The sequence below is a fragment of the Momordica charantia genome (assembly GCF_013281855.1).
Source record: "Momordica charantia cultivar OHB3-1 chromosome 4 unlocalized genomic scaffold, Mcharantia_2.0 BLBB01000004.1, whole genome shotgun sequence".
Lineage (NCBI taxonomy): Eukaryota > Viridiplantae > Streptophyta > Magnoliopsida > Cucurbitales > Cucurbitaceae > Momordica > Momordica charantia.
In genome coordinates, this window is record NW_028275162.1 from 24,908,447 (window position 1) to 24,931,319 (window position 22,873).

The following is a 22,873-nucleotide window of genomic DNA, read 5'->3' on the forward strand; positions in this document are numbered from 1 at the left end:
TATTTTTTGCCCATGTGAATGAGATTTGATTATGTTAGAAAATAACAGCTTATTAAAATGAGTTTCTTACAGAACATTACCCTTTTTTGTTGTTGTCTTGCCATTGCCATGCTTCCCATGCAAAAGGAATCACGTCGCCATTATGCTAACACTTCAAGCCTTTGGATCATAACACATTATCATTTCTTTTGTTCAACAAAATTATTATATCTCTCTTGAATAATTTAGTTTAAATTTTCATTATCGTCTTCGAACAGAGGCATAAGCACTTCAATTAAAATTCTTTTTCTAGTGCAACAATATATGAAGATGAAGATTTGAATCTCCGATCTTTTAGTCAGAGATACATATCTTAAATAATTGAACTATGTTTAGATTAATCCGTTAAAAACCCTTCTCATCTAAGAAAAATGGTATAAAGAAAGTCATTAGAACCCGTTTGATAACATTTTCGTTTTTATTTCTCATTTCTAATTTTATTGAGAAACCTAAGCATTTTAGAAACTATTTATGTTTCTTGCTTCTCATTTTTTAAAGATTCCCAAAATTGTATAGAAATCTTGAAAACAACAAAAACAATTTTTTTGTTTCTTATTCTCATTCTCAACTTGTTCCAAAACATAAATAAAAATATTATTTTATCATTCTTAAATCTACGAGTGTTAGAGATATGCAATTTTATTTTTCTTCATTTAAAATGAAAAAATAGAAACAAGAAGCAAAAACATTACCCAACCGGATCAAGCTAACATATAATTGAAAACCCCAACAGAGATATGCATTAATTTACACATTTACATTCCTACGACTAAACTACTCCCAAATTCTACATTTCCCATTCTCAAAAAGTGCTCATAAGAAAAAGAAAAAAAAACCCCCAAAAAAAAAACTATCACCCAACCCCTCCATCCCTCCCTATCAAACAAGAGATTTTTTCCCCCACCCAAAAAAAAAAAGTGTCACCCACCCACCATTGAAGAAGAAAAACTCTAAAAATCAAAGCTGTTTAACTATGAAAATAAAATTTTCCCATCCACACATTCCACAATTGATCTGATTCTGTCCCCATTTCCATCTTCAACAATGGCTATGTTCAAATCCAGTGAAACAAATCCTCTGTTTTCTTCTTCATTTTCTTCTTCTTCTTCTTCTTCTTCTTCTTCATTCTTCAGTTCCTGTTTTACAATCTGCCTTTCTCCATTGAAGATGACAATGGCATCTTTCAAAGGGCAAAGCTCTCCATCTGCAAGCCTCACCCTCCCCTTTTCAATTGCCTCTTTCAGACCCTTCAAGGAACAGTAATCAATTTGCTCAAATTCTTCCATCAAGAACACTCTATGGGGATTTTCATTCACTGCCTCTGCAAATCTCTGCAAATAACTGCACCCCATTTCATTTCTCCCCCTCTTCTTCCCAAATTCCTCATCTTTGAAGCTGCTCAATCCAATGGAAATCACCCTTGTCTGTGACCCAAAGAAGAGCTTGGCCAATTCCCTTGCAGTCCTCTCCTTGGCCTCTTGCTTCTGCTCATTGCCCATGAACAAAAGGCTGCAACTTTGCTGCTGCTTTTGGCTTCTCTGTGACCTGCAATGGAGGATTGTGGCTGAGATTTCAGAGGCCTTGTGTTTTGGGCAATTTGGGACTGTTTTTAGAAGTACTTCAGAAATTAGCTTCAAGTTTTGGGGATTGAATTCTTTCAAGTGATGGTTTTGGGGATCCCCTGAGTTGTCCTCTTCCACTTCACTTGAGGAGGCTGAGTTGGGGCTTGAGTTGGGGTTTGAGAGGAGTTCTGGCTTTGAAACGACACCGTTTTGTTCTGCCTCTTTCTCTTCTGTGGCCCAGAATTGGTACTCTTTTGGGGACTGTTTGTGTTTGGGGCTAAGAAAATGGTGGCAGAAATCTGAAGGAGGAGAAAAGTTTGTAGATTTATCTACAAAGTTTACTCCTTTTTGTGTTGAACTTAGCCACTGATCATCCTGTTTAAGAGAAACACATCAAATATTAAACTTTAAACCCCATTATTATGCTAATTATGCTTGTTTTAGCATGTCTTTCACAAGTTTTTGGAAACTACTCCTTTTTGTTTTCAAAATTTAGCTTGGATAAAAGTCGATAAAAGGACGAGAAATAGTGGTTTTAGGCTTACTTTTCAACGACAAAACTAAAAACAAAATAGCGATCAAACGGGTTTTAATTAATTAGCAAAATTGAAAGATTTTAACATTTTGTCTGCTGAGATGGTAGATTTTGAGAAACAAACCTGTTGGTTATTGGAAATTACAGCACTTTTTCTTGCATCCTCCTTGTACTGTTGGAGACATAAAGGGAAACCCATGGCAGAATTGGTCGGAAAATCACATTCTTTGCTGAAATAGTTGAGATTAAAACAAAAGAAAAGAAAAAAAAAGGGTGTGAGATTCAATGGAAAAACAGTAAAAAGTAATTAATAATTTGTGTGTTTGTGTCTGAGTTTTTTACCTTTCAAAGTTGAGACTTAGACTGAGGCTGCCCACAGGAACTGTAAGAGGATGAAGTGACCAAAGTGACTCCAAAGAAGGATGGCCAGCTTTACATCTCATATAAATCTGAAAAGTTGCAATTCCCAGAACCCAAAATCTTCCATAGATTTCACCATTTCCATGGAATAACATTCTCTTGATCTCCATTATTATCTGCTCCACAGGGCTGTAATGGCTCCTCTGCTCTCCATAATTTGACCAAAACTCAGACACCCATTTGAGATCTCCCAAATAGAAAATGACCCTTTTGCCCAGGCTGCTTTTTACTATGCATCTCAGCTCCAAAAGCTTCTGCTCAATCTCCTCCTTTGAGAGGCTCCTCAAGGAGAACAGAGGAAGGCTTAGGAATTCCACATGTCTCAGCTCTTTTGGAACATCTCCCTTTTCAAATTTCTCCATTACTCCTCTAACCACAGCTTCAGCTGTGCCTAAATTCTCCCCTACAATCACTGTGTTGCTGCTTCTTCTTTGGGTTCTGTTTGATAGCTCTTCAAGAACACTTGTTACATCTTCTTCATTGGGGACATTGTCAAACAGTTTTGTGGTGGGAGACATGAGTCCAAAATGGCTGAAAAGGCCAAGATTTGGGGATTTGGTGGTTTCTAATTTGGAATCTTGAAAGTGAGGCTTGTGGATTAATGGAGTGTTGGTGGGTAGGAAGTTCCACTTTTTGTCATAAAAGTATTGTCTATCATTGTTGCACTCCTGTAATGAACAAGGGGGAAAATTATGTGTTAGTGATTGTTGTTGTGAGAAATATAATTGTGGGTTGGGAAACATACTTTTTTGATTATTGTGTAATTGATTGCATTAAATGAAGTCTCACAAACCTCCAAGGAAACAGCTTTCTCCACCCTGTTTTTGACTTGTGTGCTTGAGAAACCAGCTTCTCTCATCACTCTGCTAACGCTTGGGTCATCTAAGATGGAGATGATGAGCTGCTCCAACTCAATTTTCAAAGCTAGAATGGGCTGTTGTTGCTGTTGCTGCTGCGGGTTCTCAATCGAGCCGCGGCGTTGGTGCGCCTGGGCCCGCTTGAAGGCGGCAACCAATGCGTTGGAAAGGCAAGGGTTTGGATACTGTGGCCCGAAAAGCGGGCTTGGCGTCAACGTCGGGAGACGGTTGAGGGCGACGTTGAAGCAAAGCTCGAGAGCTTTGCATTGCAGAGGGTGGGAGTGGCAATGGAGGCAAGCTCTCCGAAGAAGGCCGGAGGAGGAAGCGAGCATGGCACTAGCCACATGGAGCGGGGTGACATGGGCGTGGCCTCGTCGCCGTGCGAGGCCAACCGCTTGCTTCACCGTGGCTTCAGCCTCAATGCTCAGAGCCTGGAGCTGTATAGTACAAATTCCAGCTCTCATCTTCGTAAATCTTCTCTCTTTCTCTCTTCTCCTCTCCTTGGTTTGAACTTGTTTCCCTCTCTCTCTTTTCTACTCGTACTCTTATACAGACAAGCAAGACACGAGAGATATAGCAGTTATAAGAAAAAGAAGAGGTTATATTTGAAGGATGAAGATGAAGAGAGGGTTGTTGAGTAATATAGGAGAGTATGTTTGTGCCTTTCTTGTTAGTGAGGGAAAATTGTTGGCTTTAATAAGATGTGGGGGTGAAGGGTAAAAAAACACAAAAACAAAAGTGGTTTGCATGTGATAATGCAAAACTTTCTCTCTCACAAAACAAAGTATGAGGATAATCAAAAGTAGGAGGCTTAAACTTTTGTTAAGAATAAGATCAAAGACAAATGAGAGAAAAGAAAAAGTTTGAAAAAAGAAAAAGAGAGAGAGAGGGAGGGCAATTCTGGCAATTATAATTTATAAAGGGCTTAAAGTGAAAAGAGAAGTAGGACTATCTGTCCATTTGAAGTGATTGGGAACTGTGGAGCTTGCCTCCTCTTTCTCTTTTCTTCTTAAAGAAATGGGAATAATATTTTCATTTTGTGCCCTTTTTAGGATTGATTGCAAAATAGATCACAACAATATCAATGAAAAAGAAAAAGAAAAAGTGAAAGAAAAAGAAAAAAAAAAACCATTTACATCGGCAATCCATATGGAATGGAAACAAAACATTCTTCTCACTCTTTCATCCATCCCATAAAGTTGTCTTTATTCTTTTAAGGCTCTCTTTTCTTTGATTTCAAATTGGAGGCTGTTGATTTTGACAACTATCTTTCTTATAAATCAAGATTATGTATTTGTGAAGCTCTTACATCTTTAATTATATTTGTATATATCGGTTTGTTTTTTACAACATATTGAAATGATTTCAAAAGTTATTTCTTTGAGTATTTTAGTATTTCGAGTTCTTTTCGTGTTGTTGCATAATGCTAATGAGGTACTTACTTTTATACAAAACATTGAAAGCTTCAATATGCCCTTAAACACAAGGCAGCAATCACTACGCTCAACTAGTCATAGTAATATAATGGATCAACTTTATTCTTAGGATGGAATATAGACATTGGTACAATAACAGGCTCTATAAATCATGAGTGACTTGTCATAATTTACACTAACTTCTATAAACTATCAAAGAGATTTTAACCCCTAGTTACTGGATAGAAGGAAAGAGTAGGATGATCAACTAAATCATCATCCTAAACAAATATATTTTCATCATGAAAAATATATTCTTTTACTCCAAATAAATCTTTTGGTATATCTGCCTTTATATTTATCTAGTTGACATATTTTTTTATGTCACATCATCACTCGTCAGTGTGACTTATTAGAATAAGTGAATTCTTTTGCTCCCAATAAATCTTTTGGTATATCTGTCTTTATATTTATCTAGTTGACATATTCTTTTATATCACATCATTGCTCGTCAGTGTGACTTATTAGAATAAGTGAATGACAAAATTAAGATTTTGTAAAATTATAAAATTAAATAGACCCAACAATTTTATTTAACTTTTTTTTTGTGAGGATATAATTGGAAAGGTATCTATATGTATCTTTTTACCTTTTTTTTTTTTATGAGGGTATAATTGGAAAGGTATCTATACATCTTTCTGCAAAGGGTATCTATATATTATATATAGGCAACAACTTTTCTGATCCAACGTCGGAAGCCCATAATGATTCAACCCTATCTCCAGTCCAGCCCAAATAGTCCGTTGCAACATATACGGGCCCAGCCTTCATATGGGCCGATCTCATTTTTAAATAATTTTTGGGCTTCAGCCCAAATTTCCTGAGCCCTGTTTCTTTTTGGGCTTAGTTGATGATCATGAACCTCCAAAATGCTGAGACTGAGAGCACCGTGATTTATTATTATTATTTTCAGTTTGACAAATGTAATCTTCCCAAAATTTTAACTTTAAAGATGGTAAAATGTTGGTAGTAGACTAGAAGTAAAAATTTCAAGTACTTTTAACCCTTGTATCGTGTTCATGTTTTTTTTTTCTTTTTTTATTTTATTTTATTGAAATAGATGTTCATGTTGAACGGTGTGATAATGGTAAAATTTTAAATAAATGTTTAATATTACATTATAAACTATGGATAATTGGATAATTACCGGATAATACTCATAATTTTAAGTTTTTGTCTATAGATTAATGGGAATTATTATTATTGTTTCTTTTTTTGATCTAATAATAAAAATAAATTTCAAATGGAACAAAAAATATATATTATTATATATTCACAAAATAATCGCATCTTTCAGACGCGATTCCGCCGCTGCTTCAATAACCAAGGTTTAATTTACGCAATCGATGATGGAGAAGTCTCAATGACCAATTCATCGGAAAAAATGGAAGTGGAATCCGTAGAAGCGCCATCGCCGCCGCCGTCGCCGCCGAGATCAACCAGCAAATCGACAAAAGCACCTAAAATGTATCCATGATTCTTGGTCCGATTCACTCTCAAGTACCAATTCAGCAGCGCTTCCAAACACTCCCAATCTCTAATTCCATGACTCTCCACCATCTCCTCCATGGATCTTCGGAAATCCAGGTACGGATCCTCTGATTCCATCGCCAGAACCACGCTTCCTTCGAATCGAATCGCCTCGCGGTGATCTCCTCCGTCCGTCGATTTCTGCAAAATCGAATCCGTCTCGCCAGGCTCGAAGATCAGCCTCTCTGATTTCGCGCCTCGCACCACAACCTCGAACTCGTCGTCGGAGTCGAAGATCGAGGAATTCGTAAACCAAGAGTCAGGCGTTTGGAATTGGATCGGATCGGAAAGAAGATTGTCGAAGAAGACGGAGTTTACCGTCTTGAAAATCTCATCGCCAGCGGCTCTGAAGGAAGGAGTTCTGGAGTTTCCGCATATCGGCCATTGCCATGGCCGCTCCGGTGATTCTCTACTCTTGAAAAAAGAAGGAAGAAACTTCATCTTCTTCCCCATTTGTTCTATGGAAATTGAAAACCCTCCCTCTGCAACTCCCAACTCTGCTTCCTTCTCTGCTCTATATATAGTATATATAGTAGCACATGAAAAATACTTCTTATAAAAAAAATTAAATAAATAAAATTCCGGTATTATTTAAATAATATTTAGGTATTTATTCATGAATAACTATCTTCTTTACTCACCATGTTAAAAAATCATCATGCTATTTATCTTTATTTTCTTCTCTCTTTCTTTATGTATACATCTATTTTAGTTGTCAATTTTTTAACGGTGGTCAGTAGAAGATACATGAATATCGTTAATATTTTTTAGTCCAAAATTGACGAAACAATGAAGAAATATATTTGTTATATAAAATTTGGCTAAATTGACACAGTGCAGTTGAGTCAGCATGCTCGATTATGTTTGTTTATGTAATTTTTACTTTTCACTCTTGTACTTTCACATTTTTGTCATTCTCGTATTTTAATCTATAAATCTAGATGATTTTTCTAATGGACGTTAAAAATATATTGACTGAACGAGCGTCATGTCAATCAAGACACATTAATGTCTCTAAAGCATAAGAATAATATATACATTTTTGGGAATGATTGAACCTAATTTTTAATATGCATAGGAAAGCTACCAAAAAAGTTCATTGAATTTTCTAAAGATTCATATATGCTAATGAATGGCTCATAAAATAATAAATGAGGAATATCAACTTCCCAAAAAAAGAATTGATGAAAAATCTTATGGCATTTGAAATAAAAGATCTTTATGTTTCAAATCATGCCCTTAATTTGTTGATCATTTTCTAAGTATTTATTATAAGGCCTATTGTCCCCTACCAACCAAGTTTTATGGGATATAAAATATGAGCTCCTATGTGGTTGCACATGCTTAGTTGACCCTTTTTAATGGCGACCTAAATGTGATTATTAAGCCTTAATTCGAGAATTAAAAAACTAGATCGACCAATGATTATAATACCTAATCATCTTAAGAGAACGAATAACAACAAAATGTGACCAAAGTTAGAGATGTCTTCTTTTTGTCTTCAACCTTAGGGAGATTCTTAATCTTCATCTCTATCATATTTCTCTCTTTTTTCTTAAGAAATATGAGTGGGTTTGGACATCCCCTAATTATAAACAAAATTTTAATTATCATTTTTATTCTAATGTCCACATATCCTCTAATACAAAAATTTAAGTTTATTATATATATAATTTTAGAATTAAATAATGTGGACGATTCAATTAAAATCAACTGGTTCAAATACATGCATCAATCAAACATATCGAAGGTAAGCATAATTCAATAGGTTAAAACATCTATCCTCTTTCGAAAAATTGTGGGTTTGAATCTCTACTTCGTACTAAAAAAACATATCAAAAAAATTTGTTTTAAAAATACAAATTAACCAACATGAAGAATATTTTCATTTTAATAATCGTGCACTTCTCTTCATACATTAAACCAATTATGAACCAACAGTGTTGCCTTTTTAATCTTAGTTTTTAATTTTCTTTTTCTTAACCTTATTTTGTTTCTGTTTTTTTTTTTAATATTTTTACATCCCTATAATTTAGTATTTTTATACATTACACTCCTCATTAAATATTGGAACTTAAAGCCATTTCAATCTATTCTGACCTATTTTGCTATATCCCGAAGATTTTGAGGTGGATTAATAAATAATCCATCATTTTTCTTTTCAATTTACTCACAAATTGAACCCAAAAGGGACCCATTTGACTTTAATATAAAACTACCATCAAAAGAAAATAGATTTTCTTCTTGAAATGAAGATCTAATTAACTTCTTATTAAGTGGACAATTACATAAATGATATTTTGTACCTTCTGTTAATCACCAATTAACCTGTAATTATGGGCAAAACAGTAGTCAAATATTGATTTAATGTTATAAACCATTATTAAGTGGACAATTAGTTACAGAACAAGCCACATTAATTCATTTTCATAATTCCTTATGTGTACATTTACTTACCCAGTATTCATATACTTGGAAGTAGGGGCAGAGCGAAGAAGAAACAAGGGGCACACAATTACCCTCTGCTAATTCGTCTCAGGTTTAAAAAATTAAGATTGAAAAATTTCCTCCATAATTTGTCGCCTAAATTTTTAGAATTGAAATACTATATACATATAAAGTTAGAAGGTAAGATTTTACTCCTCCTTAAGAATACTTTTAACCCCGCCCCTCATTCGAAGGAAAATAAACAAATAAAAATCAAATGTCGAGATCTAGAGTTACAATACTATGTTTGTAACTTCTCAAAATTCCTCAAAACAAGCATATATATATGGTAAAAAGGTGAAGACAGATACCCAGCACAGGCTCACCCAGTAAATTATTGAATTCTTTGTTCTTCTGAATGATGTACTAGTTTATGAGCTTGGGGCGATTAGAGGGTCACAGCACCCCGGATTTGAACTCGGGAAAGACGATTCACCGTGCCTTGTCTTACCGCCCAGACAAGCCACCAAAACAACCACAGTTTTCTCTTCCCATCCTATTCTTTTAACAACAACAAAATGCACAGAAAAAGGTCTTCAACAGAGTGAATGCACAGAAAAAGAAACAAACTCCCTGTGATTTGCCTAAAGAAAGGAAAATTTTAACTATCTTTAAGAACTGGCTCACTGTAACTAATATGTTATATAAAAACCTGTTTTGATGAAGACCAAAAGAAATTTGTCTTCTCAATAGAAGGGCAAGACAGGCAGGAAAAACTACAGAGCAAACCAGAAGCATAAACTATAATGTTTATTGAAGATAACTATTCTGACTCTCTAAGTAAAAAGATGGTGCATGCAGCAGCAGAATCAGCAGCAAGGAAGACAGTTTAGAACACTAAGAAAAAAAGCAGAGGGTGGATCAGTTCAGAGCATACTGGAACAATTAGAAGCCATCCACCATGTTAGCTTCTTGAGAGAAAACTAGTTCTTTCTAGATCTCTTTGCCTGATTTCCACGGAAAATGTCCAGCAAGCCAGGATTTTTGCATTTAGGGCATCTGGGATCTGCATCCGTCACCATCACGTAAATCAGGCAAAAAGTACATCCCATTGCAATCAACGATGAACCTTCGACTCGAAGGTTATTCTCCGAGTTGGCAATTGACTCGACCTCCGCAGACACGCACGAGTCTTGAGATCTTGGGGATGAAGATTTTGATTCATCAGACGATTTACCTCTTAAGTAGAGCCCTGGAGGTGACAGTTTGAGATCCAAATATGCATCGTTTTCATTAGGAGTCATTCCCATTTCCACAGCATACCTTCTTTTAGTTTCCTTCTTTTGGAATTTCTTCCAAGAACCACCCCACACCCCACAAGAAATAAGAAACATATTAGCATTCACCCAAATATGCCTAGATCATGTCTAGATTTTTCCTTAATAGGCAAAAAAATTTATGTGGGGAAAGGAAAGAGATCCTAATCTTCTTGGAAAGGGAAAAAAAATAAAGATCAAAACAAGACTACCAAAATCATTTAGGGAAAAAATCTAAAACACAGATTATGATCTTTACAAGTTGGAGAAGAATTATACCTTATCAGGAACTCCTGACTGCTTCATGGTCAGATTCGAACTCTCGATTAATTCAACTGGGGACGAATAAGCCAACAAACTTTTAAGAATGAGAGATTTGTCAAAGTCTTGATTGAGTTGATCCACGCTTGAGTAGAACTCCTCGAGGCTATGAACAAGGCTTTCTGTGTCACCAGTAGCATGCACCAGATATTTAGTGGTTTCCTGAGGTATTGAAGCCATAGCAGAAACAAGAGAGGTGACTACTAGTTTCCACAAATTTCCTCAATTTATATAAAAGGAGTGTGGTTTTTTCAGTACACTGATTCATAAGGTGAAGTCGGATCTAGAACTTGCCTTAAAAAATTAATTGAATCAATTCAAAATGTAAGATTGTGCAATTTTGAAAATAAAAACAGAAGAACTTATAGTAAAATCAATGCTTAGATGCAGATCGGTACCAGTATACATAGATGCTCAACTGAAATCTGTACACTGGAGATATGGTTTCATAAAAAAAAAAAATTGTCGAGGTCTTAAATGTTGGGAGAGGAAAGCGAACCGTCACGGTTAAGCTGTATTTAGGTAAGTGTTAAACAGAGTCTGCACAATTAATTTTAAAATGCAAGCCTGCGTGGATAGTCACGTCGAATTTAGTAACCGTTACAATGTTAGAGAATAAAGTGATAATAGAAATTTATAAAATGTAAAAGTCGGAATATCTGTTACCATTACCACTAAGTCGATTTTGATTACTGAAATTAAACACTCTGAGTTGTACAAGTAGATGGAAGTTAGCCTCTTTAAGAGCATTCCAAAATAGATGAAATTGATTACCAAGAAAAGAAGCTATCATTTAAGTTTTTCTCGAAGTCGAGATGCTAACAAACGAAACGTTAGAACAATAAATTAAATTTCTAAACAATTATAATATTAGTAATATAGATGCTGCCTATACAAAAGTTTGTAAAATATAAAACTTAAATATTCGATAACAAAAGCAATAACATGGAAATAATAAAAATGATGGCAATATGATGAACAGAAGCAACTATACATGATATGGTATGTATTAAAAGATTAGCAGGAGCATTTATGCGTGGGAACATTTGGAATATTTATTTGTTCCGTTTGAGAAGGATAAATCTCTACCCATCATTTGTATGCATAAGAGTGAAGTGGTATAGATAATAAATTTCAATACACAATATGGAAACTAAGGCTTCTTTATGTTTGAAGTCCTGGCAAGAACATTAATAGAAGTAAAGTTCAATTAATACAAGTAAACAAGAGAGAGAAAGATCACACATTGTAGTAAGCATAAACAGTCAGGAGCTTTATTTAGTACTTCGCTTCTAATTCAATTGATATCAGATGTCAAGAAAAAACTTAAATCTAATCTAAACTATTTATAACTATGAATTTAAATAAGAATCAAACTGAAAATCTTGCAGCCAAATATATGATTCTCCAGAATTTATCAACCAACAATTACACTGTTACAGTATATTTGTTAAACTCAAGATACTAAAGGTAAAACCAAAAGGAGAAGGAGACTAATGAATGGAAGTAGAAGTATAACAAGCCGTTTTTAGGAAAATGCTTCAACAGATTCTGTAATTTAGTACTTCAATGAAATCCACAAGGTTAATGGCATGAAGATTTTAGTAACCGTTGCACCATTTAAACTATGTACAAAAAAGAAGTGATTCCTTTGGTGCAAATATAGGAGCCAATCTGGTGCCATTATTGTTTGGTAGAATTATAATTAATAGCTTTGTCTTCTAGTAGTGAATGCTACTTAACCTCTTGAAGCACAAAACAATAGAGATAAGATTGTTACCAAGAAGAGAAGTTCTTCATCTAGGTTTTTCCTTGTTCGGCTTCATAATAACAGAGAGAAAACCTTAGAAAGAAAAACTTGATTAGGAAAACATATCTTCAAAATTCAACCAAAAAAAAAAAGGAAAGTAAAATGACTTTACCGAAGCACCCAGAATAAAATAGAAACCGAATAAAAGAAATTGATAGTAATAAGAATAATATCAACAATCATGGCCAAAAAAAAATGACGACAGCCATATCACCGTATGTATGTCCTAGAAAGATACATTCATTTCTTGAATATTAAATCTCAGAATTGTCTTTAGTATTGCTCAATAAGCACTGGGCAGCATTGAGAAATAATATAATTTAAGGTAGTTTGGATCATTCCCTTAGAACGGATAAATTTCCCAGGCCTGAGACTTCATAGATTTTTTTCTGATTACACGAGTTTTTAAGCCAGTTTATGCATACCTCAACTAATTTCCCAACGCGATCCTAACCCTAAAATATTTGACTATTAGAAAACTGGTAGAAATTTAATATCTTTGAAAGGTGACCATGGGTTTGAACCTATATCCCAAAGTTCTTTACTTTGTTCATTTGCCCCAATGACCACTAAGCCAACCTATTGATTCAATGTTTCATGATTATAAATTCAAACCTAGATAGATCACATGCAGATGTCAACTAAAGTCACGAGATTAAAGCATATTTAGGACCCATCATTTTCTTGTAATTAGCCAGTCTGATTGTTTGGATAAAGGTTAACCGAGTTCAATATCCAACTTCCAGTTATTATGATGGATAATTAGTAAAAGTTCTGATACTACACGTAAAATACTCAATAATATCCTGACAATAGCAATTATTTAAGTAATACAAAGTACAAGTTTCATAATGCAAATATATTCCATATTAAAAATCAAAGTTAGAAACTAACTAGCATTTGGGTTATTCTATACTCAGTTATGCCCATCTCTTGATATCCGTTTGTGTATCACAAGTTCATAACATGAAAAAGCAATGCTATACAACATCATGTTTACATTCATTATCAACAAAACTTAAGAACTGAATCACACAACACTAAATTTTACATTAAGTTGAATCAAGAAATTAAATCCTACATCTTAAAACTTCTTGAATCTTAATGAGTGTTTTAAAGAACCATTGATTTTGAAGAGGATGAGAGGCTACATAGTAGATGCTAACATGTACATATATACAATATACATAAAAGTTGTTAATGACAAGATATGTTATTTTCTGTACTAAATTTGTAACAGGTGAAACACCATGTAGTAGATGCTAACACATTAAATATAATGTCATCAGTAACTCCACAAATAATTTTTAAGTTTATATAATTTGTTTGTCAAGCTATGGAGTCCATTATATAAGTGTCATATATCTATAGCTGGGGATGATAGGCACCATCGCTTTTGTACTCCATAACATATGAGTTGACTGAAGGCTAAATGATCTTGAACTTCCATTCACTTTCTACATATTGTTTCAAGCCTTCATTTATGGCATATGCCTACTCTCTGTCTCAAAACCAGTAATAATCCTCAAGACATTACAAATCTTCCCCACATGTCATCATTAAAAAAAGATATCGATTGGAGCCAAAAGGTAAATATTATTTAATCATCTTAATTTAGCATTTACCCCAAAAGTCAAATGAAGGTTCCCATCACCCGTATTTGTATGAACTAATAGCTTACTAGCGGCTATTTGAATCTTAACTTTCTCATGTACATTCAAAAGTTGCATTATCCTTCTTTCCTTTTCCTTTTCTCTGACCCCTATGATTTACATTCATGCTTTTAGATCTGGCAGCAGGAAGGTAAAACTTTAATGTCGTTCCAAAAAAGATTACATAATCAAAGATTCAAACCACCCACCTATTTGCATTCTCCAGAAGCTATAATCGAGGTTACATGTTTTAAAGTTATTCATAAGAGAACCTAATAGAATAATTGTCAATTAAGGTGGGTCTCTAACATTCTTGGAGCTCTTAAAAACAACAAAACCAGCATTAACATCTCGCTAAACTCTAGTCATCAAAAGCTTTAATCAAATCAATAGCTTGAATCCAACTGTTCTATTCTAATAATCCTCCACCCACGATTCCATAAGTTCATATCTCTCACCCAAAAGTTCAGCAACATTAAGACAAACTCCAGAATCCAAATATTACCATACTCATGATCAAAAAGTTACTCCAAAAAAATATATACTCATGATCAAAAGAAACGATGTTTTCAAGGGGCAGTACCTTCCTGATCGTCTACAAAACGCAATCAAGAGGTCGCCGGCCATAGCACCATAGCCCTCCCCTCCTCGCCGACTTGACTGCCGTCGATAAGCCATATACGCCGATGACCCAGAATTCATAGAGATAATCTATGGGTAAAAGAATCGCGAACCCATTGGCAGAAATCGGAATAAAAGACAATCCGATTGTTCCTTTCATGGATTTCTCCACTTCCATTTTCGTTTCCAGAGCGATTGCAGGCAATTTGATGAGCAAAATGGAAGGAGAGAGTGGGAAAGAGGACAGTGTTGAGATTGCCGCTAAAAGTACCCATTTCGCCGCAAACCCCAGATTGGGATCCGGAAATTTGTGATTAATAAAATCGATAAATGCTAAATGACACTCTTTTTTCTTCAAGTACGAAAAAAAAGTGTCTCTTTTATATTTTCAGCCAAATTTCTCATGCCAAAACAATACAATAATTTAGAGCCATCATTTTTCTGAGTATCAACGTGCATTACATTGTATCAAAAAAAAAAACGTGCATTACATTGAAAGACAATTAAGAGCATAAATAAAATAACTATTACTATATCGTCATATTGGTTCAACGTAATTTTCATGCAAAAGATATCGCTTAATATTGTGCTTTTTATAATAAAGATAATATCGATGAGTTGAGAGCAAAGATTTGGTTATTTATTTGAACAATTAAGATGAATATAATATCTTTGTTTTGATAATTTATTAAAAACAATTGGATAAAATGAAATATATCTATAAAGACGAAGTTACATTTTGCATCATTTAAGTTGGACCAAAACTAGAATTACTTGTTCTTTTAATATACTTCTCAAACAGTCACATAAACTTCTCATTTAACTTTTTTTTTTTATATTCGCGCGCATCTCGACTATTCACGGATCAACCGACTGACCCTTATTACATTTGGTTGACAAGGAAAGTCGTAGGATATTAAATCTTAGGTAGGTGACCACCATGGTTTGAACTCATTCCCTCGAAGTCTTTTATTATTTACATTTAACTATTATAAAAAACAAACAAGTTTATTGATAATTAAATTTAAAATAAGTTTTTCTATAGGTTATCTCAAAATAAAAGGGAAAACAACTCCAACCAACTTAATTTAATCTATGTGTGAGTGAAATTATTTGATCAATCAAATTGTTCCTAGTATCTTTTATCAATTTTGATTAACTTTATTTTTCTTTTTATCTTTTATTAATGAGCTGAAAATTTGAATTCATAACCTCACGAAAGGTTGCTTTTTTTTCAACATCCGAAAGGGTTACTTTAAGCTATGTTCTTGAGATTTTAATTGGATTGACATTAGTTTGCCCAATTACTTTTTAAAATAATAACAATAAAGACAAATTAAACGAATAAAAAAATACTTTTTTAAAGTTATAGCTTAATAGTCGGAATTTTTTTGTAACAACCAACAAAAATGGTTGTTTTTATTACATTTAAATGGTAAAATAGTGTATTAACAAATGAACTCAAACTATATTATTAAAAAAATTACAATCATACCTTTTGATTACATTACAATCATACCTTTCTTTTATTATCATAGACAATCAAACATTAGGTATCAGGAAACACAAATCAGAATTCAAAACCTTACAAGATTAATCAGTTACAGCAACACTAATCTTGGCCTCATTCAATTACAATTTCACAACCATGTCTTTTATTATTCAATTAAATATATATCTCAAGTTCCAAATATTCAAAGAAATAATATTGTAGTGAAAAATAATTTTTAAAATTAACCTAGTTAAAAGCAAAACATCATTTAGAAAAGAATCATGATTGTGGTGAAATTTCTCATAAAATTACTAGGCGAGCCCAACCCGACCCACCTTCCTACATTCACTCTGGTTCTTATATATAGTCCTGAATAAAAGCATCATAATATCAAAACCTATGCAACACAATTTTAAAATTCTCCTGAAGTTCCAAATAGAACCAAATCTAAAATAACTTTGAAGGTTCAAAATTAATAAGATTAAGCCTAGATCATAGTAACTCATTGTACATAATTCTTGTTTTTTCATAATTGGGAGTCAGAGCAAATAGCTATCGAGGCCCACACTCACCACAAGGCTCGAACCTAAGACGTCTAGGTCATACTGACAGAAAGGTGCCCCTTGAAAGCAACTCAATGTATATATTACTATGATTCAAAAGTAAATACAGCCATTTGCTTGGGATAATATGGTAAATGGCACACTAAGACCAATACCATTTGGATAATCATCATCCAAATGGTTCATCAAAAGATATCACTCATAACAGGGCAAACTCAGAAAACTGCATTCGAAGTTATGAAATTTGACTAATAGCAAAACCATTCAACTTCAGAGATCTCCAACACTTGGAACAAAGGTATAACTATCCATGTCCAAAATGATTTAAACATCCATTCAAAATTGAAACTAACAAGAAAAGTACCACATTTAATTAATAAACTGAAAATAACTACCAACAACCATGGCCATACGATGCGTAGTCTCGACTACCTTAGTATCTCCTTGGGCCAACTGCACCCCTGCCGAAAGCTTGGGGTGGAATCATAGCCTGTGGCTCAACCTCAACAAGTCCAGGAATGTCTGACATGCCAAAAGCAGCAAGCATATCAAGTGTCTCCTTGTCAACCTTAATTTCGTCAATCTTAATAGCTGATTCATCTGGCACGAAGTCCATACGACGCTCACGCTCTTCTTCTTGCAGCTTCAATGAGATGCCCCTGACTGGACCCTTCTGAATTCTCTTCATCAAGTGGGTTGAGAAACCAGCAATCTTGTTCCGCAGCCTCTTTGAGGGGATGATGGCAACCTCTTCCAAGATCTTCTTGTTTGTGTGGAAATCCAGAGTCATTCGAGAGTAGTACCTCTCAATCACCTGGCGTGAAGATTTCTTCACAGTCTTCGTGCGAACACGACCCATTTTCTACCGAAACTTACCTGAAAAAAAAAAAGAATGAGAAAAAACAACCTAACCTAAATTACACCACTTTAGCATAGCAACCAAGGAAGAGACATGACTGTGTCAAACAAGATCATAGAAACTATCCAAACCAATCCACTCAGTTCAAAACCCTTTGAATCTGGAAGGTGCTTTCCCATACACAACAACTAAAATAGCCCTAACTTTTCCTTTTCATTCTTCCCGCATTATCATTAAATTAAAATCACCGGTTATTCAACCCTATGTCTCGAAGAAAATATTGTGCGCGTATGCATATGTATATATTTCGAAAATGTATATTCGATATCAGGTAGCTACAAGCTTACAAGTGACCGATCTTCACAAACAATACACGACAGAGACTTCTCTTATTCATCAACCACTAAACAGATTAATAAAACCCCTCGACAAATGATCGAAAACGGTACAAAGGGCAAGAGGTAAAATCAATCAATCAATCAATCATCTATTTAATTGGCCGAAAAAGCCTGTGGAAATACAAAATAGAGTCTAACAAACTCCATAACTGAAACTCGACATTGAAATGATCATACCATTACATAACACGGCCGATCAACAAGAAAATTAAGAGACCCTAATTAGAAGAACTCACCTGAAGGGAAGACGAGAGGGTTGTGAAGTACCAGAGAGCGCGAGTTTGCTGCCGCTGCGACTTGAGAGAAAAACCTAATATGAGAGACGGAGATATAAGAGAAGGGTTACTTAGGGTTTCTTGCCAATGGAGGAATGATTCTGTGTGGTCATTTATATGAGGTTTTAATATATTCCTCCGTTCGGATTCCGCCACCTCATCACTCTTGAACTCTGATTTGCATCTAACGGTTCACAGTTCATTTTATTCTTTCCCTCTTTCTTTCTTTCTTTCTTTCTTTCTTTATATACATATTTTTAGTGCTACCTCTTTCTTTATTTACGATTTACATTTATATAGGAAAAGGGAAAAAAAGACTAAATATATAATTTAATTCTTAATTACGTCGTACTAAAAAAAAATCTTAACTATGCTGTCTTTTAATTTATCTTTAAATCTTTTTAAAGATTTAATTTCTTTTATTTAAGTATTTAATTTCATCTTTTATGCATTTAAAATTTGGGTTAAATAAGTGTTTTAGTCCATGTTGTGTGTTGTGTTTATCAGATGATATTTTCTTTCTTTAAATTTTCACCAATTCATAAACTATTATGTTATATAAGTTTATCACTAACTCATTTTCATATTCGTCAATAGTATTTTATTAAAAAAGAAATAACTTTTAAAATATAAATGACTAAATTGAAACTTTTTAAATAATTGGACTAAATTGAAGGAAAAAAAACATTCAAAATATATATATAGCCAAACTTTTTTAAAATTTAAGTCTGTAATTGTCATTGTGAATTTAAAAACAAATTAATAAAATTGTTGGTTACCTATATAATATCGTTCTTAATTTATCTATTTTCAATCAGTTTTGGACTTGGTAAAAAAGGTAAGATATTACACAATATGTTATGGAAGATTTTTTAATTTTGTGGGTGGATACGTATCTTTCATTGAATTAAAGTATATAAGTTTTTTTCAAATTATTTTAACGTCATATCAATCAATTTTAAACTTGCTGTTGTCACGTTAAATATTTACTTATAGTTAAAAATAATAAATATATTTAATAACATATTTTAAAGTTAGAAACATCAGTATTTGCTAACCTATTATAAGCAAATAGTGATGTTACTTCAATATGTCCAAGGGGAGTCAATAAGCAAAACCTGAAGAAAAGTTGAAGCAAATACTGATGTTCATGTTCGTGTATGCTTCAGATTGGTATAAGAAGCAGATCTAAAACATCTTCCCTATGAAGGCTGGTTTCATGATTTCTCTCAAATCTTTCCAAGGATATTAGAAGGATATTAGAAAGACGATAGCATGCATATCCTAGCTTCCCGTATATGCGTCGAGTTAAATAAGTGAAACTTAAAGGACTTTTGTGTAAGAGAAGTAATATTTTCATGGACGAACATTTTATGTCCACTACAAGTAACAAAACAACCAGTTGAAAAATGCTAGCTAACTAAGCTAGCACGTAATGTCTTTCTCTACGTTGGACTCACCTCTTCAAGCGGAGCCTAACATATACTAGACAAGGTGTGCTATTCGTATTCGCTTTCTCTCAGTCAGGTGAGGCTCTACCTGCCCTTCCCTTCTCCATCAATCCACTTTGGGTTGGGTAGGAGCTGCTAGTTCAACTTTTTGATAGCCAAGATATTGAACAACAAGTACTTGATGGAACTAGCCAAGATATTGAACAACAAGTACTTGATGGGGAATAGTCGGAAAAGTTTGGCTTGGCTTCATTTCTTCTTCTTAGTGCATTTACAAATGACAATATGTCCTTGTGCTCGCATCGTGATCGATGTAAATTCTTCCTTTCTAGAGCCCCAACCAGTCTTGACTGAAAGTGGGATCTGGTGAGCTTAAAACCCAGTGCAGATCAAGTAGTCAGATGCTCTGAAAATGAAAAAAGCACTCTTCATAACAGAACAACAGTATCTTTTAAGTTGCAAGTTTTCTTGGTTTATACCAAGATTTTTTGCTCGGTACAACCTCAAAGATTCAGTCCAAAATCTATGGAATGGCTCCTATATTTCTGGGATAGTAATAGAATCTAGCAATTGGCGCTAAACCAATTGCGTACCTCATGAATCAGCAATATTTTGATAAGAGCATCCCCCAAAATATTAAATCACGCTCCCGCACAACCTTTGGGGCGCAACTCGACTTACTCTAGCTTGTGATATCAAAGAAACTAATCAACTATAAAATGGGATCAACTTACCTGGAAAGAATCTTGTAGGATTTATCACCATTTCCACATCTTATCAATCCTGCAGTAGCTTAAACATAAGGCTTGAATGATAAAAATAAATTTAGTTACGAAGGTCTTGCGAGTGGTTGTAGTAGGGGTTGCAAACTGGATGGTACATAAAAGTTAGTAGAGCTGGTCATATCGAGCCATCGACGCAGCATGTCGGACCACAATCTGAGAATTTCGTCGTGCTATGAGCAAGAAACTGGTGGCAGGGGTCAATCTTCAAGGATGAGTTTGGATGATCAAATGCATTGAGGTTGACATTAGGGAGAGAGAGTTTAAACTCTAAACTTCCAAAGCTTTTTACTGCACTTGCACGTTTGACAAACTAAAAGAGGAATAGGTGCACTTCAAAAGAATCTGAATTCACCAAAAATCCCCGCAAGAACAACTCCCATTCTTAAAATGGTGAAATCGGTTGGTGTCCCTGACTATGACATCCCTCCGAACAAATCTCGATGCAAGCTTCATAAAAGAGTGGCAGTCTCCACATATTCTAAGGTTTTTCATAATCCTAATAGGTGCATTGGGAGATAAAAACAGTAACCCCATAGTAAGAGCAAGCTTCTCGCTGTGGTGCCTCAGAAGTACTTGTTTTCTACTCTCTCCCACTTGATGAAGGTCGTGCTCGGTCTCCGCCTTGTAACCAAGTTTCTGTAACTCTTCAATCAACTCATTCAATTTTGAGTAAATTTCAGAAATCTTAGGATGATTCCTCTCTCCAACCATAAACGAGTGAACCTTGTCCTTGATCTCAATCCAACTCTTGCCCCTCTCTTTCTTCACATCACTTTCTTTAAGGAGCTTCCTTGCCTTTGCCACTTCGTCCCACTTCCCGTGTGCTGCATACATGTTCGACAGCAACAAATAGTTTCCCGCATTGTGTGGTTCAATCTCAAACAAATTTCTTGCAGCAACCTCAGCAAGTTCAAGATTCCCATGGGTCCTACAAGAAGCCAAAAGGGAACCCCACATAGAAGCAGTGGCATTAAAGGCCATATTACTCATCAAATCATAAGCCTTGAAGGTCTGCCCCGCCCGACTAAGAGTGTCCACCATGCAAGAATAGTGAAGGACATTTGGTGACAAATGATGCTCTTTTATCATCAGGTCAAAATATTTCTGTCCTTTTTCAACCAAACCCATATGACCACAAGCAGACAAGACAGAAACAAAAGTTACATCATTTGGACTCAAGCCCATCTGCTGCATTTTCTCGAATAAAATCATCACCTCAAGCGAACGAGCGTGTCTTGATAGGCCAGATATCATAGCATTCCACAAAACAACATTTCTCTCTTCTACATCTCGAAACACTTTATAAGCTTCCTCAATGCCACCACATTTTGCATACATATCAATAAGAGAAGAAGCAACAAAAATATTTGAACAAAAACCAGATTTAGATAGCAAAGCATTCACCTGGTTCCCTTCAATCATGGCTGCCAATCTAGCACAAGCACAAACCAAAGATGACATAAAAAACTGGTCCTGTCTCAACCCGATTCCCTGAGCTTTGCGAAACAATGCCAAAGCTTCCTCATATAGCTCATTCTGCACGTACCCCGCCGCCATCGAACTCCACGTGACAGCACTCCTCTCAGGCATGGACTCGAAAACACGAGCCGCATCGTTCATCAAACCACATTTTGCATAAACATCAAGCAATGCAGTTGCAACAAAAACATTCAGATTCATCGCGGCCTTAATAGCAAAGGCATGGAGCAGCTGGCATTCATAGAGAGCACATTTTGCCGCACAGGCACAAAGAACACTCGAAATGGTGAACTCACTAAAAGGGATTCCTTCTCTTTTCATCTGAACCAAAAGACCAAGAGCCTGATTCTCCTCTCCGTTCTGTGTAAGCGACCCAATCATGGTGCTCCACGATACCAAATTTCGGTTGGGCATTTCATCAAACACCTTGCGGGCAAAGTCAACTAACCCACATTTCGAGTACATGTTGATAAGAATGTTTGACGTTGAAGTGTCTTTCTGCAACCCCATAAGCAGAATTTGGGCATGGCAAGCCTTCCCTTGTATGGGCAATCTTCTTTCGGCACATAATTTCAGTAGCTCGTGCACATACGAGAAATGGGTAGCGTAGAAATCCTCTGAGGTTCCTTTCCCAGATTCAACAATGAATGATGATGCTGCAGAAAATTGGCAGGTGCGAAGACGAACTCTGAGAAGTAAAAAGAGCCGCCTCTCTCTGTTTCTTCCTGAATTTGCTGCGAAATTGCGAACATGGAGAAATCCCATTAAATTGCTCCGAAGAACAGAACATCTCAGGCAGCTGCCCCAGAGCTATCGATACAACAAATTACTGTGTAGATGAAGAACTGTTGTTTGAATCTTTTTCTGCTCTGGTTTTAAAAAGAATAAGCACTCTTCAAAGAGTCCACAGTCTGAACCTTTGCAAAATAATTACTGGATCAGAGGAAATGGATCGTTAATAATGGATCAGGGAAATGGATCGTTAATAATCAGCTCGATTCGAAGA

General features: G+C 35.0%; 5 protein-coding genes across 5 annotated transcripts; all 5 read right to left on the bottom strand.

Annotated features, from left to right (window-relative positions):
• Positions 1-753: 753 nt before the first annotated feature.
• On the bottom strand, positions 754-4,095 carry LOC111006748 (protein SMAX1-LIKE 3). Its single transcript, XM_022278836.2, has 4 exons — positions 3,350-4,095; positions 2,479-3,224; positions 2,261-2,366; positions 754-1,976 (listed from the first exon to the last, which is right to left on the bottom strand). Exons 1-4 carry the CDS (start codon positions 3,875-3,877, stop codon positions 1,011-1,013), a joined length of 2,346 nt encoding a protein of 781 aa, XP_022134528.1. The 5' UTR covers positions 3,878-4,095; the 3' UTR covers positions 754-1,010.
• A 2,037-nt stretch (positions 4,096-6,132) lies between these two features.
• LOC111006491 (transcription repressor OFP13) lies at positions 6,133-7,017 on the bottom strand. Its single transcript, XM_022278464.2, has one exon. The coding sequence runs from the start codon at positions 6,869-6,871 to the stop codon at positions 6,224-6,226; it is 648 nt and encodes a 215-aa protein (XP_022134156.1). The 5' UTR covers positions 6,872-7,017; the 3' UTR covers positions 6,133-6,223.
• Positions 7,018-9,528: 2,511 nt separating this feature from the next.
• Positions 9,529-12,256, bottom strand: LOC111006584 (uncharacterized). Its single transcript, XM_022278592.2, has 2 exons — positions 10,441-12,256; positions 9,529-10,197 (listed from the first exon to the last, which is right to left on the bottom strand). Exons 1-2 carry the CDS (start codon positions 10,660-10,662, stop codon positions 9,829-9,831), a joined length of 591 nt encoding a protein of 196 aa, XP_022134284.1. The 5' UTR covers positions 10,663-12,256; the 3' UTR covers positions 9,529-9,828.
• Positions 12,257-16,822: 4,566 nt separating this feature from the next.
• LOC111006610 (Ribosomal S17 family protein) lies at positions 16,823-18,271 on the bottom strand. Its single transcript, XM_022278629.2, has 2 exons — positions 18,114-18,271; positions 16,823-17,496 (listed from the first exon to the last, which is right to left on the bottom strand). Exon 2 carries the CDS (start codon positions 17,477-17,479, stop codon positions 17,054-17,056), a length of 426 nt encoding a protein of 141 aa, XP_022134321.1. The 5' UTR covers positions 17,480-17,496; positions 18,114-18,271; the 3' UTR covers positions 16,823-17,053.
• Positions 18,272-19,465: 1,194 nt separating this feature from the next.
• Positions 19,466-22,873, bottom strand: LOC111006613 (Pentatricopeptide repeat (PPR) superfamily protein). Its single transcript, XM_022278635.2, has 2 exons — positions 20,338-22,873; positions 19,466-20,009 (listed from the first exon to the last, which is right to left on the bottom strand). The coding sequence occupies exon 1, from the start codon at positions 22,630-22,632 to the stop codon at positions 20,737-20,739; it is 1,896 nt and encodes a 631-aa protein (XP_022134327.1). The 5' UTR covers positions 22,633-22,873; the 3' UTR covers positions 19,466-20,009; positions 20,338-20,736.

Excerpts from the sequence above, each read along its gene's own strand:
- LOC111006610 (XM_022278629.2), bottom strand. The coding sequence starts at position 17,479 with ATGGGTCGTGTTCGCACGAAGACTGTGAAGAAATCTTCACGCCAGGTG.
- LOC111006584 (XM_022278592.2), bottom strand. The coding sequence starts at position 10,662 with ATGGCTTCAATACCTCAGGAAACCACTAAATATCTGGTGCATGCTACT. Across the intron at positions 10,198-10,440 it reads AGTCAGGAGTTCCTGATAAG|AAATTCCAAAAGAAGGAAAC; the intron begins GTATAATTCTTC and ends GGTTCTTGGAAG.
- LOC111006748 (XM_022278836.2), bottom strand. The coding sequence starts at position 3,877 with ATGAGAGCTGGAATTTGTACTATACAGCTCCAGGCTCTGAGCATTGAG. Across the intron at positions 3,225-3,349 it reads AGAAAGCTGTTTCCTTGGAG|GAGTGCAACAATGATAGACA; the intron begins GTTTGTGAGACT and ends TGTTCATTACAG. Across the intron at positions 2,367-2,478 it reads CTAAGTCTCAACTTTGAAAG|CAAAGAATGTGATTTTCCGA; the intron begins GTAAAAAACTCA and ends CAACTATTTCAG.
- LOC111006613 (XM_022278635.2), bottom strand. The coding sequence starts at position 22,632 with ATGGGATTTCTCCATGTTCGCAATTTCGCAGCAAATTCAGGAAGAAAC.
- LOC111006491 (XM_022278464.2), bottom strand. The coding sequence starts at position 6,871 with ATGGGGAAGAAGATGAAGTTTCTTCCTTCTTTTTTCAAGAGTAGAGAA.